At 32.1% G+C, this 17,147-nt stretch overlaps 2 protein-coding genes across 6 annotated transcripts; one reads left to right on the forward strand and one right to left on the reverse strand.

Annotated features, from left to right (window-relative positions):
- Positions 1 to 2,998: 2,998 nt before the first annotated feature.
- LOC106794267 (probable serine/threonine-protein kinase PBL22) lies at positions 2,999 to 6,221 on the forward strand. 4 transcript variants are annotated; one of them, XR_005888914.1, is made up of 8 exons: positions 2,999 to 3,393; positions 3,531 to 3,746; positions 3,924 to 3,992; positions 4,560 to 4,628; positions 4,835 to 4,894; positions 4,980 to 5,154; positions 5,247 to 5,302; positions 5,435 to 5,768. XR_005888914.1 is itself a non-coding variant. In XM_041010224.1 (7 exons), the coding sequence occupies exons 1-7, from the start codon at positions 3,252 to 3,254 to the stop codon at positions 5,444 to 5,446; spliced, it is 891 nt and encodes a 296-aa protein (XP_040866158.1). In that variant the 5' UTR covers positions 3,000 to 3,251; the 3' UTR covers positions 5,447 to 5,768. The 4 variants fall into 4 exon arrangements, 2 of the variants coding, with proteins under 2 accessions (XP_040866158.1, XP_040866157.1); XR_005888915.1 differs by having other exon boundaries at positions 5,627 to 5,709; XM_041010224.1 differs by having other exon boundaries at positions 3,000 to 3,393; positions 4,980 to 5,302.
- A 1,392-nt stretch (positions 6,222 to 7,613) lies between these two features.
- Positions 7,614 to 13,927, reverse strand: LOC100782689 (probable protein phosphatase 2C 46). Of its 2 annotated transcripts, none has more exons than XM_003547860.5 (5): positions 13,534 to 13,927; positions 12,889 to 13,438; positions 12,086 to 12,453; positions 8,603 to 8,839; positions 7,614 to 8,140 (listed from the first exon to the last, which is right to left on the reverse strand). In XM_003547860.5, the coding sequence occupies exons 2-5, from the start codon at positions 13,205 to 13,207 to the stop codon at positions 7,880 to 7,882; spliced, it is 1,185 nt and encodes a 394-aa protein (XP_003547908.1). In that variant the 5' UTR covers positions 13,208 to 13,438; positions 13,534 to 13,927; the 3' UTR covers positions 7,614 to 7,879. The 2 variants fall into 2 exon arrangements, with proteins under 2 accessions (XP_003547908.1, XP_025981799.1); XM_026126014.2 differs by having other exon boundaries at positions 7,614 to 8,365; positions 13,534 to 13,917.
- Positions 13,928 to 17,147: the final 3,220 nt, after the last annotated feature.

Raw genomic sequence — 17,147 nt, forward strand, 5'->3', positions numbered from 1 at the left:
ATCATGCTTAATAACTTACATCTGTAGTTTAATTTGTATTATCATAGCTCTGTACGTTAATTACTATTTTAATTTTACTGTAAGTTAAGAAGCTTCGTCATAGGTTTTTATTAGAACTCTTGCAACTTTTCTCAAGTCTCAATGCCAGATCTTCCCTAACATTTCATAGATCTCATACGGTACTCCATCACAATCTTATCTAAATTATGGCTCTCTATATGGTACTCCATCACAATTTTAAGTATCAGTGGCGAAAATGAGCGTTGTGCTTGCTCAAGTACCTAGCTCCTCCAGTGGTCTTGCTGTGGATGTTGCTGTTTATTTCGTTGAGTTCTCATTAGATGAGCTTAAGAATAAGACTCCCCTTTTGTTTTGTATTTCTATATAACAAGATGTGAGCATGCCTCTTTAGAAAAGTTTATTCAAAGCACCTCTAATAGTGGGATCCGGGCGATCTGGGAGATCACCATGGCTCCTCTCTTTTCGAGAATTTATACATCCCCTATTTGTATATAGACACTTATTTCTCGAACACATTTAAATTTGGTTTCAATGAAAAAGAAGAAAATGAAATGAACTTCTTTAAAAGTTCAAATTAACTCATTCACAAGTTAATTTATAAAAAAATTCATCTTTTAGACAAGTAATATTAAATAACTTTTATTAATTAATTTATGCATAAGTTAATTTTAACTAACTTATGTAAAAGTTCATTTTTTTCTTCTTCTTCTAGAAGTCTTTCTAGATAAGCTATCCAAACAAACTTTGTACATTTGAATATATAAAACACGAGGCTAAACACTTATTAGCAACAATGTTTGTCCTGTTTGAATTGTTATGAAATTAACTTAGTCAAGTAGGGGATTATTATGCATTTGAAATCTTATTTGACTTTTTGGTAAATAATTTTTTTTTTTATAGTTTTTAATATTTTTTGAAATGTTACTTGAAGTATAAATTTTTTTAAAACACTAGTCTTTATATTTATTCTCTTTTTGTCCTTAAATATTTATTAGATTTCTTTTTTAATACTTTCTATTTATGATAAAAATTCGTTATTTTATCTTTTCTGTAATTTTATATTTTTCAAGTACTTTAACAAATAACATTATCAAACACTTATAATTCAAGAAGATAATTTTTCAGTTTTCAGCTTCCACTTAACTTTTCAATTTTATGCTAGTCTTTCAGTTAGTTTTGTCAAACATAACCTATCATATCATTAATAAGCTAAACATCAATACAATGAGAGTGATAATAAATAATTGTGTAATAACTAAGAATCTAGACGTATTTACGGAAAAAATATAATAAGAAATAAATAAAATCAACCAATAGGGATTGGATACAGTGAAAAAGATTAGGCCTGGTAATGTAGTGATCTCTCCTAGGAGAGGTGCTCACATTTAAAGTCTCAAATAACACTACCTCTGGACAAAAAGTATTCATGTTTAAGGTATTACACACACCTTATGAAATATTTAATACTTTTTTTTTTGTTGAGCATATGATGACAAAGGAGTATCCGATCGATCACCAAGATTTAACACTACTCACAAATTACATATTTAGTTTAAAATACCTTCATTTAATATCTATGATGGGAGTAACTGTGGAATAGATTATAATTAGGAGTATTGGTGGAAAAAAAACAAGAATTTAATGTTTATGTATTGACAATGTTCAATCACAAATCATTATTTACATTAATATTACTTTAAAATAATTATTTTAAAAGTTAAAAAACTTAGTATGATGTTTGTTGTAATTAAATGACTGTGTAACAAAATTTACATTTACAATGCATAACTTTTTTCTCAAATAAATAATGTGACTTGAAATTTGTAAGAGAACAATTGTTTTGGAGCAAAACAAGAAAACATCAATTGTCTTGATACAAAGGAGGAGCTAATATTTGTCTGTGAAGACGTGAGAAACCAAAAAATAACAAATAAATAAAATCACTTCTTACTGGAAATAGTCAAAAACAATTAGTTACAAATAATGAGACTACCCTAAACATCTTTAAAATATTTTATTAATTACATTAACATCTTTCTTGAAATTTTAGAAGAAACTAACACTATATAAGTTTATATTGTAGGAATATAGGTAAGAAAAATATTATTCGTGATAAATATAAAATACATTTATACTTATTTATAGACTTGGTGTTGTATAGTAAAAAATTAAACAAAAAAGATCAATAAATTCAAAAATATATAAAAACAATAAACTATAAATAATAACATACATTGATTACGCCATTACAATAATTAAGCTAAAAAATAAGTGAAATATGCGGGTCAATCCAAACACTAGAGGACGTTATAAGCAAATTGCTAATCAAACAAACTTTACCTGGTCAAAAAGTCCCATGTATTACTATGATTGTCATATATACATTCTTAAATATATTTTTGTCCCTTTTGTATTTTTTAAATTTTAGTAGTTATAAGTTTGTGATTTTTTAATTTTGATCTCTATAATATATTTGGCTCATTTTTAATTTTGTAAGTTTGTATTTTTTTTTTAATTTGTGTTCCTGCAAACACGAACTTATGGGAATTATAAATAAAAAAATTAAAATCTAAAAAAACTAAAATTAAAAAAATATAAACTTATAATGATTAAAAATGAACAAAATAAACTTATAAGAACCAAAATTAAAAAAAAAAAAAAACAATGACTAAAATTTTAAAAAAAAATGAGACCATAAATAAAATATAAAAAAAGATGCTAACTTACACGAACCAAAAAATATTTAAACTAGTATAATATTAAACTTGGGATACTTATATTGAAGTCTATCCGGCATGCCTATCCAACTTTGTAAGCATGCACAAGGCAACAACGAATATTAATTCTTGAATAGAACTATGATACTCTCTATTTCTGTTTAAAAGTCATTTTCTTAACAGATAATAAGTTATCATTTGTATTGTTGTCTGTTTGTTGGTGCTGAAAATGGATGCTTTATGATAGATTATGTTTTTCATTATTACATAACGGGAATGTCTTGGCTTATATGCCGTCCCAAGGTATGACCAAATAAGCCAAATTGTGAATGCCCTTTAAAAAAACAAGGACATGTAACAATCTGCTATGTAACACGGGTCCTCCTATTGAATCTAGAAAAAGGAATGTCATAAAATTTGTAGTTTTGGAGAGAACATCATAGTAAGGTTGCAAATTTTGATGTTTGTCACTGTTTGGTTGAGGCTTCACCACCTGCAATAGCACAACCACCTATGAAAAGTAGGAGTGGATCTGCTCATAAGATGTTGCTGGAATTTATTGCTGGCATTTTAACAACAATGGTAGGGGCCTTACTCTATTGCCTCTTCAGGAGAAAGGTCATTCCATTTCTTAAGCAACGAAAGACTTTGAAAGGTGAGTGAGCTGCAGTTGTAAAAACAAAACAAAAAAATGAAAAATCATCAACCAAGTCTTGCAAATTCAAGTATTTCTATCACCGAAGGTGACACTGAATCTTTGAAGCTTTTTTTTTTTTTTTTTCATTGTTGCAGGAAAGGAACATAAAAGCTTTGAATATGATAAAATATCATTAAGGTATTTTGATTTTAAGGAACTAGAGAGAGCAACCAAAAATTTTAGCCAAGATTGCTTGCTGGGTTCTGGTGCATTTGGAAATGTCTACAAAGGAACCTTTGACTTAGAAGGAACACTAGCCATTAAGAGAGCTCATTCTGAATCATTCTCAAGTGTGGAAGAATTCAGAAATGGTTAGCCTCAATGAAGATATAATTCTACCTGTTTGACTCATGCCAATTCTCCTCACAAACTCCCATCATGATTTTAAAATTGCAACTGCGACCATAACTGCAATTCAAAACCATGACTCCCACAGAAAAGAAAATTCAATTTATTATTCTTGACAATTATTTCTTTGTTCTTGGCAGAAGTTAGGCTCCTTTCAGCTGTAAGGCACAGGAATCTTATTGGTCTGATTGGATATTGTGAAGAACCAGGTGACTATGAATGGCAAAAGTTCCCTCTTAGTTGTGTAGTATAAATGGAGTCAAAATAAATGTCATCAGTTGATCTTCTTTTTGTTTTTAAGGCAATAAGGCATGCTACAACATTACAATAGTGTCTGCGATCCCTACTAGGTTGGCACCCCAGACACTATGTATCACCTGAAGCACACCCAAATATTATTAATAAAATAAAGAAAACAAAAGCAGGGGGATCATGAACCAAACCCATGTACAATCATCTGAAACTAAACGATGGAAGATCATATCTATTACAGAAAAAATTCTCCCTAATAAAAGTAGGTATTAAATCCCACCAAGAGAAACCTTGTATGTAAGTGCCGTGAGAGGCAAGCTTATCTGCACAATTTTTACCTTCACAGTAAATATGAGAGTATCTAAAAGTCATCCTATCAGCTGATGTTCTTGATATCGATAATATTTGTTGTAAAAGCACATTGCTTTGGTTCTGTTTATGTATGGATAAAAAATTCTCAGTGTTGAGAGGGAGTTATTCCCACACAATTTTTTGCTAACTTGGTCTAATTATGTCTTTATCAGGACGACATGGAGCCAAAATACTAATCTATGAATATGTTCCAAATGGTTCACTGCTTGAGTACATCAAGGGTAAGTTTATTGTTTATCCTTCTTAAACCATACTGTAGTCAAAGCTATTATGAGTAGGCTAAAGGATTTTTTTCCCCACTAGATATTAAAACATTGACCACTTTTGATTAAAAAGGATTCAAGCCGTGAATAGAAAACTCATGATTTGCTCCTATCTTTGATTCTGACACTACTAATGTATGGCTATGAATGTTGATTTTTTGTAGGAAACGAAACGAGCTTAACTTGGAAGCAAAGACTAAACATAGCAATAGGAGCAGCAAGAGGTTTACCCTTTAAGTGCTAGTCCCTAGTTGATTTAACCAGAAATCCTATAATTAAAATAGAATTGGTTGGTACATTTTGTTGTAGGCATAGCTTATTTGCATGAAGGGGTGAAACCAAGCATAATTCACCGTGACATCAAACCAAGTAACATCCTATTAGGGGAAGGTTTTGAGGCTAAGGTTTCAGATTTTGGTCTAGTAAGATTAGGGCCAACTGGTGATCAATCACATGTCAGCAGCCAGATTAAAGGGACACCAGGGTACCTTGACCCTGCCTATTGTTTAAGCTTTCATTTGACCAAATTCAGCGACGTTTATAGCTTTGGTATCATACTTTTGCAACTTGTTTCAGCTAGACCTGTGGTGGATTCCGCTGTAAACCAAAGTAATCAACATATTATTGAATGGGTAAGCAATGCATAAAGCCCCCAATCTTCCGTAGCAAAGATTTGCTTTATGTTTATTGTCCTATTTTGTTGAATTATAATAAACTAGGATAAATTTTTTGTTACCATGTTATTGGTCCGGAGTATCTACCAGCTTTGTCAGTAACTAATCTTTGTCGGGAAACCTTGTTGGCCACTTTTGATGGGATATTTCCTCCCAACCACCTCTAACCCGAGACCTTGCTTACCAAGCCAGTACCACTCAGACATACAACTTGTTGGTAATAAACTCAGATGATCACTATAGTTTATTTACTTCATTACAATATATTAATATGTCATGTAGGCAAGGCCAAGCTTAGAGAAGGGTAGTGTTGAAGAAATCATAGATGCAAATCTACTATGTCAAAGTGAGCCGTGCAACATGGAAGTTATGCTAAAGATGGGACAACTTGGTTTAAGATGTGTGGTTGAAGAACCAAAACATCGCCCAACAATGACACAGGTGTGTCAAGAACTAGAGCAAGCCCTCCATTCAGCTGATGATAGCTTCAATAACAAGCAGTCTCCAAAGCGGTTCCATACACCAATTGGCTCATCCCAGCAATCAACAAAGTCAGAGACTCAGCGATCAGTTGAATCATACGATTGTTCACAAAGCTTTGTTAGTATTGACAGTGTTGGATTACAGAAATTTCATGTTGATATGGATAGTTTCTCCTTTAAGAGCACAGACTTAAGGTGCCTAGAAAATAATAGTATCAGCATTGACATGGATAGAATATAACAGTAGTAGCTTTGGCATTAACAAGAACAATTTGAGGAGAATACAAGAGAATGAGATCATATGTAAAAATAAAACCTTAAGTGAATCACTTTCATCTCTCTTTTTCCTATATTGAATTTAGGATTCAGGGGTAAGCATAGCCGGGGATGGAGAAAAGGAGATAAATAGAGAAATTTATAATCTCAGTTTTTTGCTTTTTTTTCTTTTGTTTTATTCCTTTCTTTCAACCTTTTTTAAAAGGTTTCTTCCAACTTTGGTCGTGGAACTGGAAAAGAAAGAATCATAAAAAAAAAAAAAAAAAAAAAAACAAATAGAGGAGCAAAAATGAGTATAACAAAGGAACGAAGAAATTGCTCATTTGCGTAATAATTTACCAAACAATATTTAGAATTAAAGTTTAGACAAAATATAAATTATTTTAAAACAATTTAAATTATTAAAATTTTAATTTAATTACACTTTAGGTTTCTTTAATTTGGATTTTCTGCTATTTTGGTATCCTACATTTTTTCATGCCAAATTTCTTAACTTTTAAAATTAAATAAATTTGGACTTTCTATCAATTTATATGAAGCTCTTCATTTTCTACTTCAATTTTCCAAAACTCAATTGCAATGTTCTAAACCTTTTATTCAAAATTTATCAATTAAAACACTATATTTCATCTAAAACAAAGGACATATCTTAAAAGTTTTCCTTTTCAAATTATAATTTCACATCATACAAAAGGTTTCAAATTTTATTAAACTTTCAATTTTTTTACATCCAAACTTTTAAATTATTTTCTATCTTAATTTATCATTAACACCAGAAAATTTGAATTAAAAATGAGAAGTTGAAAGTTTTAAATAAAAAAAACTGACGAAAGAATAAAGTTTCTTAATCTTTAATTTATCATTAACACCAGAAAATTTGAATTAAAAATGAGAAGTTGAAAGTTTTAAATAAAAAAATTGACTAAAGAATAAAGTGTCTTAATCTTGAAAATAGAAAACTTAAGTGACTAAAAATAAAGGGACAAAAATGTAATTAAATTGTTTGACCATTTTTATACTTAAATCGCAAAGATTTATCCACTAATTCAGAGCGCCTTAATATGACTGCAACAATAACTAAATATTCCTATCTAGGCATTTTTTTACTTTTCTTATCTCATATTATGCCACGTATTCTTCATCTCCGGTCAAAAGATTAATGCAATCATCAAATCCAGTTATATTAAATTTAAAAAAAAAAAAAAAAAAAAACCACTGCTATGTGTGAAGAATAAAGATATGCTAACATAAAGTGATAGAAACACGTGATACTTCCATCTAAAAATTGAAAAGATAGTGTACCCGCCTCTTCCGTACCTACCATTAGATCCAAAATTCATATTTATCATCCTTTTGTATCACAAACATAACCCACAAGAAATAAGGATAACAAGAAATATGAACTTTGGATACTTATCTATTTAGTTTTCCTATTGCGCGAGCAAACTAACTATGCATTCAAAGTAGTGCACGAACTTACAGAAATCACTCCCCATTGGATGAGAAAAATATGAGATGCAATGCAAACATGATTGCCTCTTAATGATCAAATATTAAAGGTCACCTTTGGCTTTGGTACTCTACTTCCATGATGCTTTATACTCACGCAAGCTACATACCCCAAGTCTCTTGTTACATTGTACTAATGGACCGGACATTTTTTCAATCTGTTAAATTGGATATACAATCTGGTGGATCACCAGAGCTCAATGTCTGCTAAGTGTACAACACTAAATACAAGCATAACAGATTATACAGCCAGCTTCATCAACCTGAACTAAGTTTCCATAGGTGCAGCACAGGGAGCCAAAGTTCTAGAAGGTAGGGGAATACCACCTCCTCTCACCGATAAAGGAGGACCTCTTACCGAGCTGGCTCTGCTGACAAGATTGGAGTCAAGAAATACAACTACAACTGTGATGTCATCGTGGAAATGCCGGCGGACACCACGGTCAATTTTCTTCAAATCAGAGTACCTCATCTCTCTCTTTTTTGCTGCTTCTTGCAAAGCAGCTTTGATGAGCCTCCGAGCAATTCCCTGCAAGACATAAAGCATGTAACACTAGCATCCATCTTTCACTCTTTGGTGCTACTTTTTAAAGTGTTTGATCTCTTAAAATCTTTTTTGTTTCGTTAAAAATGAGCACTGTAAGAAATTTAAAACACTTCTGCATATCTAGAAAATAAATAATACAGCCTCTCCATTTTAACATCCAAGACTGTAACCAGTAGCATTTACACGAGGACAGCATTTTAGCATGACCTATATGAAATTATGAAAACAGTAACGACTTATTAGTGCATGGAAAGCGTGATAAGAAAATTAAGCACTAAATGCTCTAACAGAGTAATGAATGAAGTCATGAATCAACTCATTTGAAATTTAATGAAATGATTGGGGGCATGTAAATTATGACTGGACAAAACTACAGTAACCAAGCAATAAAAAATGCAAAATATAAAACAAAATAGAAACAACCATATAGTACATTTATCTTACATTGTGTGGGTTGTTTTGAACTATATCAACAGCATCCTGATTGCTAAGGTGTTCCCAAAGACCATCAGAAGCAAATATGAGAAATTGATCATGCTGTTGAATTTCATGAACGGAAATTGATGGGTCAGAGCTCAAAATGGGCCTCTTAAAACCTTCCCGCACACGGAACTTAGCATACAATGGTTCCTTGTTGAATTCAGCCTTTTTTAGGTAAACATCGCCAATGGATCTAGAAATCTGCCACATAAAAATTTCATAATTGAGTTGTATTATACATGATAAGTTTAATCAAGTGATTAGACACAAGTAAATTAATGTGCTGAAGTTAAGGTTGAATCGTTCGGGTAGTATCCGAGTTTGATCCTTTGCGGAAACAATTCTTGACCAGGCTTTACTTACCTCCTGGTCGAACTCCGGATTAGTCAGGGGTCCCTTTCCCCTAATGAACCAGAGGGTTAAGACCAAAAAAAAATACATGATAAGTTTATGGTAATGTTTATCTAGCTTTTTTTTTCTCCTTAAAAAGAAGAAATTTGGCCAACACTTTTTGTGAAAAGCTCTTAAAAGTTAAGTAGATTAATTTCTATAAAGGAAAAGGAAAACAAATAGCATTTTAAAAAAGGCTAGCTGAAGGAGCTTTTAGAATAAAGTTGGCTTCTCCCTCTTTCACTCCACTCCCCACTCTCTCTCCCTTTCTCTCTCACTCTCCTCTCTCTCCCCATTTTTCTTTTCATGTCTCTCTCTACCTCCTCTCTTTCTCTCACTCTCTCCTCTCTCTCGCCCCACTCGCTCTCTTATCTCTTCTTTCTCTTTCTTTCTGCTCTCACTCTCACTCACTCTCTTTATCCCTGCTTTCTCTACTCTATCAAGTCATTTCTTAAGCTAAAAGAAATGAAAATTATCAAATAATTTCTACTTTATTCTTAAATCTCTTGTTTTGAGCTTTAATTTTGAAGTAACTTTTAAGGCAAAAAAAAGGTTGGGCCAAACATAACCTATATAATTTAATATCATTATACAGACAAAATTCACTGAAATTAGCATCTTTTATGTATCTTTCATTTGCTTTGTTGGAAAATCTTGAATCATGAACTTAGTAAAGCTACATTCTAGGTTTGGGCACTTGGCAGTTTCACCCCAACCCACTATGAGGCTGCATAGGTGCAGGTTTAGGCATCAACTCACCCTTCCCTGCAGTCCTGCACTCCTCATTTAAAACATTGTGCTTATCCCCCTTTGTTACTGATAAAGTCTACTATATTAATTTATCTTTCACTAGTTCGTGACTGCAGACAATAGTGCTTTAGAAGCTCTGAAATAAACAGCTACCTCTTTTGCATTGTCAGGTAAGCAGCTTTGATGTAAGCTGTGTGTACACTGCAGGGTATTTACCTAAATTGGAAGTCTTTTTCTCTACTTATTATAAAGGTTTTGGAGGTTGAGAGGATAATTTTTTTAAAGAAAAAAAGTGCTTTTGTACTGAGCACTTAGATATAGTTTTGTGTATTTTGCTGCAGCATAATTCTAGAATTTTAGCCATAACTATCATCCTCCACAACCATATGTAATGAGATCATTTTCTTCTCCTTAGCCTCCTAGAGAGTTTCAGTTCACAGGTTTTTCTAAGGATGCTCCTAGGTCAGACTTATAAAGGGGACTATTGCTCTTTGAGCTGATGACAGTTTCCTTGTGATCTTGAAGCCTTTGGAGGATTCTTGATCCTCTTGTTTTGTTCTCTTTCCTTTCTTAATGCATTCTTTCCATTTGAAGTGTAAGGCTTTGATGGAAAATAGACAAAACATATCTGAATGATAATTGTATGATGTGATATCAAAAACTAAAACTAAAACCAAAACCTATTAGTATTCATTGTTCATACTACCAGACAAGATCAAGTACTAGTACAAACCCAGTTCAACAAGACTAGTAACATAACATGATCTTGAACACATGAATAATCCTCATATTCTAGCACTCCTCTTTATGCTAAAGCTTACAAGGCTTTTTTATTTTGTTACAAATAAACATTTAAAGAAAACAATCTAAAAATATAAGGTGGGTTCAAAATGAAACTTGGAATGACAACTCGGTAAAACCTCCATATAAACACTGGTATAAGAGATCACGGAGAGGTGATACACAAAAATGAGCATGGTTAGAAAGATAGCTCAACAAAATAGCTGGAATGACGCACAACCATAAAAGCTATTGCAATGTTGCATGGCCATAGACAAGGAGTAAGAGAACCACTGGAATGACAGGCAGTGAAAATTGCCTGGCAAGCAATCATACAAGGCCAAAACTTCTCCAGGTTCACTAAATGAAAGGTATTTGGAATTTTCAACCAGCAAGAATAACCTCAAATTTGAATTCAGAAGACAGAAAAACCATCTAAAACATGTCTGAAAAGTGGATAACTGATTCGGGTTTGAATTCACTCAAAAACTACTATAATTGACTCAATCAATAGCTAGCTGCTAGAAGAACTTATAATAACAACGCAACTGCAGAACTAAACAGTAGAAAAAATTCAGTGAGACTAAATAAGCTCTAAATAGCCCTAACAGAGACAATGGAGCAGATGTAAACTAAAAGGCTAAAGTGATGCATAAGCATAGGCAAACAGAGGACAAACAGCAAAAAAGAAACAAAGTCAAGTAACTGAACAAAGACGCCGTGAAAGGATTTTAAAATTTTGGATACCCCACAGGCAGCAGCAGCAGAATAGTTATGGTATTAGGTCAAGGAGAATGGATGAATGGTAGAACTGTAACATCAAGTTGAAATACAGCGGTTTGATGGAAAAGAAGAGAGGAGAAAGAACATGTCTTATTGATATTCATATGATATGATATATTTGATATAATAAAAAGCTAGATAGGCTAGAATTTTTTATAGGATAAGTTGGATTGGTTAGTGGTCCCTATTGCTTTAACTTATCCAACAACCATTCTTGAATTGAATCCGGCAGAATTCCATCAAAATTTTGATGAGTTTTTAAAGCTTTGTATCATTAATTTAGTGGGGGGAAAAAAAGAACCAATAATTCCTAGTTATATTACTAATCCAAGTATTAGTGTAGCACAAGCCCAACCAATAAAACGACCAATATAACAAAACTCAATAACACATGATCAACCCAAATTTTGTAAAATAATATATATTAGATCACAGGCAATACATCTACGATCTACCAAAAAAAGATCATAGGTGATGCTTTCATCTATTAACTAATACAATAATATGGAAATCCTTTATACCAATAAAAAGGCTGCACAAGGCTACAACATCAAAAATAGTAAAAAGAAATATTGACAATATGTAGTCTAATAACACATCACATCAAGTTTATGATAAACTGAAAACAATAAATCAAATTTTCCAATTTCAAAAGCAAAAGGACAGAAGAATTTGGGAAAGATGTGGATTGCGTTTTATTTAAAAACAAAAAACAAATCACCAAGTTTCGCATGAAAAACTTACCTGTATCAGACCCTTCACCCGCCATACATTGTGCTTTAGAACCACAATTTTTGAGTCATCCGGATGCAAAGAATGCATCTCTTGTCTCACAGATTCTCTGGCCACATTATGCTCTGACGAAAGCTGGATCGCCAAAACCTCCCCGGTTGCTCTGACAACCCGGCCAAGCACAGCACGGGAATCGCCAAGGTTAGCAATGTAGAGGATACCACCACAAATCACACCAACCAAACAACAAGATCCCACAGCAGCAATTTGGGGATTCATGGGCCACTGTTTGGTAACCACTGACAAAAAACCTTCTTCTGTGGCTTGGTATGCCTTCCGAATAACCTCCTCAGACATGGACTTCTGCTCAGATGCAAATCCTTTAAAAAGATACACGCACAAAAGTCAATACAAATGTTCGCACGTAAGATTGAGTAATGAGTAGAACTGAAAGGACAAAACTTATATACATTTGTACTGTTCTCCAATCAGAATTGCAGTTTTAACTTGGTAATCTGCATAATCCTTTAATACAAACCTTTATTATGCAAATTATCAAGGTGAATCTCCAATTCTGTTTGGAGAACAGCACCTAGAAAATTATATCTAAGTTTTTTCCAACTGAAATTCATAGGTGCTCCTAGAGCAAGACAATAATATTCTTGCTGCATACTATTGAAAATGTACCACATCAAGTTTGGGGGCCATCAACACCACCATTCTAACTGATGCAATACAAATTCAACGGCATAGAACACCTGCAAATCTCTCTACAACATGGAGTGTCATCATAATAAAAACCAAAAAGCCATTACGTTTTAGATGTTGGAAGAGATGATCACAGACGTAGCGCGACGTCTCGGGTCCACCGTGTCCATCATATACACCAACAAAGGTCCCATAAGGGCCAGTGTCAAGCAGGCTGAGAGGACCAGACTCAATCTGGCTCTGGTCCTCGAGCAGGTTGTTGGCCTGGACAACAGCCATTGAGTATTCACCAAACAAGTGCTGCCCCGCATCCTTGTACCACAGCAGCCCTTCCTTCCGCCCCGTAACCTCGGAACCACCCTTGCCGTCGGAGAAGGATCTTCGCCGCCAGCAGGCAGTCAGAAAGTCCATCAACCTTGATAGCATCCCTCATTTCACCCCAAAACAACCTCCTATTCCTTCACATCCACAAATGGATGCTCCAACCCCACCCCCCACAAACCCTTCCTCACCTATTATTACTATTATTATATAACTAATAACTAATAACAAATAATAATACACCTATTCTATTGTTTGTTAACAACCAGTTTCAAATCAAAGTCCAAACACTAAAATCCAAGAATTTCAACCGTTGAATTTCAGTGAAAACAGCACCTGAAAATATAAAAACAACAAAATTAACAAGTGGCTAAATAAATTACTAATAAACAAGTAATAGAACAGCAAAGAGTTGTTGGAAAGAGCAGTACTAGGTTGCAGAGGAACGGTTATGTGACGCAATAGCGTTAGATCTACAGATCCAAGAAAAGGAAGTGTGTGGTGGTGATAATAGGGTTTTTGTGTTTTGGTTGACGCGTTTTTGGGATAGGGAAAGAAGAAGAAGAAGAAGAAGAAAGTTTAGGGATAATTGTAGAAAGAAAGGGAAGAAAAAGGTGTTAATGATCAGTCATCGGTGGGAGTGAGTGACCTCAAAACTGAATCCGCTTTCCTTTTCTTTTTCTTTCTGTTATCTCTACTCTGCTGGTCTTTCTCGACACACACCGAAGAAAAAGGGGTCATCTACACCAACTAACTCTCCCTCAATTTTGTGAATATTATTACACGCTCGTCAATTTTCTTCTTCTTCTTTTTTTTTTTTTCTTTTCTATTTTATGGCCATTTGCCAATTTTGTTCTGCTTTTTTTGTTTATTGTTCGAGAAATTTAATTAGAGTCATAATCTTTGGGATCGACTTGGCATGACTGGAATGAAGGCTTTACTAGCGTGGTAACGATCATTGGAGTAATGATTATGAAAATGTCTATTGAAATAATTAATGAGATAATTAAGTGTGCTGACTTTTAAAGGAAATTGTGGCGTTTGAGAAGGGAGGAAATTGTGATTCAATTGTTAAGGAAAGGTAAAGCATAATTTGATATACTTGAAATATCAATTTGGTAATATTTGAATATTCTCTCTTTAATGTAATCTCAGTTAAATTAAAAGTATTTGGGAAATAGTTTTATTAAATGGGATAAAATTAATTGAAATTTGTTTTATTTTACTTGCATGCATGATATTTTTTGTTATATTCAAGATCGAATGTGTATTAAAATTGACATAAAATATATTTTAAAATTATTCAAGAATATGAATTATTTAATTACCTTTTTATTATTTTTAATTATAACAAAAATTAAAACGTATAATTTATATCATATATAATTGTATAATTTAACAAATGAATCGATTTTTCTCAACAACAAAAAAAAAAACCGAATGAATCAATTAAAATCACAAACAATATAATTCTACATTTGCTTTAGGAAATTTAATTAGAGTCATAGTTATAGGCTCGATTTAGCATAATCGGAATTAGTGTGGTAACGACCATTGAAGTAATGATGATCAAACTGCCTATTGAAAATTTCAAATAATTAATGAGATATTTAAGTGCATGCTGACTTTTAAAGAAAAGTAGGGAGGATGAGAGAACAGGAAATTAATTAAGATCCTATCAAGTGTGAGCTGGTTTTTTGCTTTTGCTTCAATATAAGATATACTTGAAATCACATTTTTTTATGATATTAAATTTGATCATTTAATAACATTTTTTTTCTTTTACTTATTTTGTCATTTTAGAGTATATAGAGAGAGAGAGTCCAAGAGGGAGAGGGGGGAGTATATCAAGTGAGAAGGGTGTATTTTGAGAAAGTGAGAGCATTTAATAATCACTGTATGATCAAAATAGATGCTTAGATTCATTGAACCGCCTATTTAAAAAATCATTAAAATGTCACATACACTATTAAATCTCTAATGATTTGAGACAAAATTAAATCTCTAAAGAATCTCAATTTTTACCACTGTGACCCTTGCCGCCAATTGTCATTATTTCTTTTGTCATTTCTTCCCAAAAAATGTTGGCACTCTTTTGAACGTGTATACTCTTTTTTATGTATTTCTTTTTATCTCAGTCTTCTCTTAGTATTCAACCTTGAAATGTAGTTTTACTTGTTACCACATGTTGTACTTATACTTTAGAACTTCAAAGGGCATATCAATGCAATCAAGAACATAGAAACAATTAAACCTTAGCATCCAAAAAAAGCTTGTCACGTGGAGGGACAGATCCAAAAATGCATCAAGGAGGGAGCTACATTCTTTTACACAATTATTTAAATATTAATTTTTTAATAAGTAATTATTTAATCGATAATAATTTTCACATAAATATTTACTATTAATGTTATGAATGAAATTAGACATAAGATCTATTATAAGTATAAAATTATCAAATCCTCAAGTATTTTCTTATTATTTTTTCCCACTAATATTTTTTTATGTAATTTTTCTTTTTTTATATATGAAGTAAGTGTTGATTGAGGGAGGGCTAGGGTCTCTATCTGCCTCCCTTTTGAATCCACCCTTGGTCACGTGATAGTTTTTAATTAAAAATTTAAGTAAATATATAAATCAAAGTGTAAGTTTTTTTATTAAGAGATTGATGAAAAAGCAATATATTGGATACTTGATATTTCATGAAAACCTTTGGACACATGTTTAGTTATGTAGCACTATGGACAGTACTTTCTTAAAACATTGGACGGAAGTCCACTTATGTGTGTTGGATTCAAGATCAACAAAATTGTATGTCTAAGTTCAAAGCATTATACCTCTGTATACATTGGACACATGACATTTCCTTGAATAGCCGATAGAGGAGATAGAGAAGGGGCAAAAAAATATTACTTTTTTGAAAGTATAAAAACTGGGTTAACAAAAGGGTGCTAATGATTTAGAATTTTAGAAGTAGTTTGCATACTTTGCACATTCTTCAAGTGATTGATTTGGTCGGTGTAATCCCTCGAGGCAATTTTATACCAGAATGAAAGGGATTCATAGGTTATATAGATGTAGAACTATATAGTTGATGATGATTTAAATGAATTAATTAGCACTACTTATATCATCAAAATACATATATTTTTTTTGTAGTTCATCATTTAAGAACTTCCCTGCAAGCGTGCTTGACCTGAAATAATTTTGGGATAAATAACTTTTTGATAAGTTTTTTAAAAATTATATAAGTAAGAACAAAACGTACTGAAAAATCTTTCGTATTGATTTGTAAGAATAATCAAAAATCATAAAAATAGTTAGACTGATCGTGGATGTCTAGAAAAGAGTTACTTATAAAAGATTTTGACCAATGAAAAATTATGGGACCAATGAAAAAGTTGAGTTCAATGTCAGCATCCATGGACAATTAGGGGCATTACATTTAGCAAAAAAAATAATAATTAAATATAAGCATATCATTCGCCATCTCATCTTAGTTAACTCTATGTCATAGTAAATGTTAGAAATTGACGGTCAATGAATGGAGATTTGCTTGTAGAACCAAAATTGCATAACTTTTAAAGAAATGAGACCGAATGTTTTTAACTAAAAACTAGGGGATGTAAAATACGAATTTGATATTATAGAAGGACTAAAAAATTAATTTAGCCATTTATATATTTAGTAAATATTTGTATTTTCCTAAATTTATCAAAACATTAATTCCTCAGGGAAAGTTTGGCCTAAAATGCATTTTTAGTCTTTTATGTTTTCAATTATATTTAATTTGATCTTTTATCCTTCAAAACTTCAATTCAGTTCTTTATGTTTTTAAAGTTAGTCACAATGGTATTTTTGAAATAATGATCTTTTTTATTTTATCTTGGAAAACAATTTTATACTTTTTTTTACTTCTCGTTAAATTCACTTATATAAAATTATAGAATTCAACTTGCAAACTAACGTTCAAACCCGAAAAAAATATAAATATAATGAAAATTGGGCAAAAAGTAAATCCAACAAGCAATCAACAATTTCAAAA

This window comes from Glycine max, chromosome 16, assembly GCF_000004515.6.
Source record: "Glycine max cultivar Williams 82 chromosome 16, Glycine_max_v4.0, whole genome shotgun sequence".
In the NCBI taxonomy this organism is placed as follows: domain Eukaryota; kingdom Viridiplantae; phylum Streptophyta; class Magnoliopsida; order Fabales; family Fabaceae; genus Glycine; species Glycine max.